Below are 1746 nucleotides of genomic sequence, written 5' to 3'. Positions count from 1 at the left end.
GTGACGACAAAGTTGGTCATTGCCTACACGGGTGGAAGGAGTTTCTTTAATGGAAAGTTGTAAAAAATTTTATCCGCGAGTTCAGTGATAAACTGTTTACAAATCTCTTCATAAGCCGGTTTAATTTCTTTGAAGATTATTTTGGAGTTTTCGTTTAATAATCTGTTCATCTCTTTACCTGCAATCAACAAAATGTAGAAACAATTAATACATAAATAGTACGGACAAAGTATAAACATAAAATTGTCCCACTTTTATAATCCATTTGTAAACAAATTAATTAAGGATAACAAAACCTATATCATTGAACTACGAATATTGTAACTAGAAACTGGTTACGTTTTTCGAACGGATGTTTCAACACATTGGAATTATGATGAACGAATTATGTATACGGTTGAAAATCGCGTAGTATATAATATTGGCAATATAAATGGTATTTATGTTAATAAGGATTATTACACAAGACTCCGTACATTGATATGAATATGAATTACACAGACCGATATAACATCTTTAATAATATCTACACGGCCATCAAAATATAACATGTAAATATAATTTTATATTTTACATTTCTATTTTTGATTAATAATTCGGATCATTGCCGTTTCTTTGAATAATATGCAACAGTGCGCACAAATATGTCAACATGATGCGAGAAATTAAGAAATTCTAATAGCTTTCCTATTGTGTTACTAGAGATATTACGCTTATAATGCCGGTCTGTGTATACACTGCGTCATATATTAGGGGGATCGGAAAGTAATGTCGTTTCTGCGCATGTCGATATTTGATTTGATTGATTTTTACCGCTCCGGCATTGAAAATTTGTATACTAGATGGCAAAAGGTTGTTGATAACGAAGGTGAATATATTGTTGATTAGAAATAAAAACTTGTTAAAAATGTAGTCGTGTGAATTTAACTTAAGAAAGCGACATTACTTTCCGGTCCCTCTAATACATGCAATTTCCAAACGGTCTGAACACATTTTTTCGATGTAGCTCGATACAAAGTCAATGGTATAATAGAAAAACTTATTTTTCTTTAATTTCTAGAAGTAAAATTCTTTCATTGGACAATCAGCTGTGTTCCGAAAAAAACTTTAATTCTGTGTTGACACTAGATGTATACTTTCTACTATTATCTATACTAAAAGCAAAATATATTTATACAACTTTCAATCTTCACATTTACGCATAAAGGCGAATATCGTACAAATAACTTTAGTTATGTAGGCCAGGCATACTTTATGCTGTATGTACAGGAATAATATAGATCGCTGCATAACGTACCTAAATTTGAATCCTTGCCAAAGAGATTTTCGAAATATACTTTCAGATCTGTGTCTTTGATGTGAAAATCAAGTTTCTTGAGCTTTAGATAACTTTCTCCATGTCTCTCATACCTTTCGAATTCTGCATCAGCTGTCATCGTTGAGTTATCTGTAAAATAATATACGGGATCGATGATTGTCGACATTGCATTGAGTGTTTGTCGCTAGATAAGTGAAGAAAAAGCAGCCGCGCTATATTTGGATATATGAAAATACATATAAAATGAAAATATGATATGATAATTACAAAGCGTCATTTCGCTTTTGCCCTTTCCTTGAAGTGGCAACAGTAAAACTCTTCCATTAATTTCGTAGTCACAAGTTATGTTCATTTGAGGGTTAAAGACTTCCATAAAGATTGCGAATGTATTTACGTCGAAACTGTGGAAAAAAATATCGATTTCGGTT

General features: G+C 31.7%; 1 protein-coding gene across 1 annotated transcript; it reads right to left on the bottom strand.

Moving 5' to 3' along the window:
• Positions 1–1740, bottom strand: LOC106751353 (protein takeout-like). The gene is made up of 3 exons (XM_014632232.1): positions 1586–1740; positions 1298–1447; positions 1–178 (listed from the first exon to the last, which is right to left on the bottom strand). Exons 1-3 carry the CDS (start codon positions 1689–1691, stop codon positions 24–26), a joined length of 411 nt encoding a protein of 136 aa, XP_014487718.1. The 5' UTR covers positions 1692–1740; the 3' UTR covers positions 1–23.
• Positions 1741–1746: the final 6 nt, after the last annotated feature.

This window comes from Dinoponera quadriceps, unplaced genomic scaffold (genome assembly GCF_001313825.1).
Source record: "Dinoponera quadriceps isolate SergipeBrazil2010 unplaced genomic scaffold, ASM131382v1 scaffold12072, whole genome shotgun sequence".
Classification (NCBI taxonomy): Eukaryota; Metazoa; Arthropoda; class Insecta; order Hymenoptera; family Formicidae; genus Dinoponera; species Dinoponera quadriceps.
This window is presented reverse-complemented; position numbering and strand designations above follow the sequence as displayed.

Bases quoted from the DNA above. Each gene is read 5' to 3' on its own strand.
- LOC106751353 (XM_014632232.1), bottom strand. From the start codon at position 1,691: ATGGAAGTCTTTAACCCTCAAATGAACATAACTTGTGACTACGAAATT. The intron at 1,448-1,585 runs GTAATTATCATA...ATTATTTTACAG, and splicing joins CAAAAGCGAAATGACGCTTT to ATAACTCAACGATGACAGCT. The intron at 179-1,297 runs GTACGTTATGCA...TGTTGATTGCAG, and splicing joins TGGCAAGGATTCAAATTTAG to GTAAAGAGATGAACAGATTA.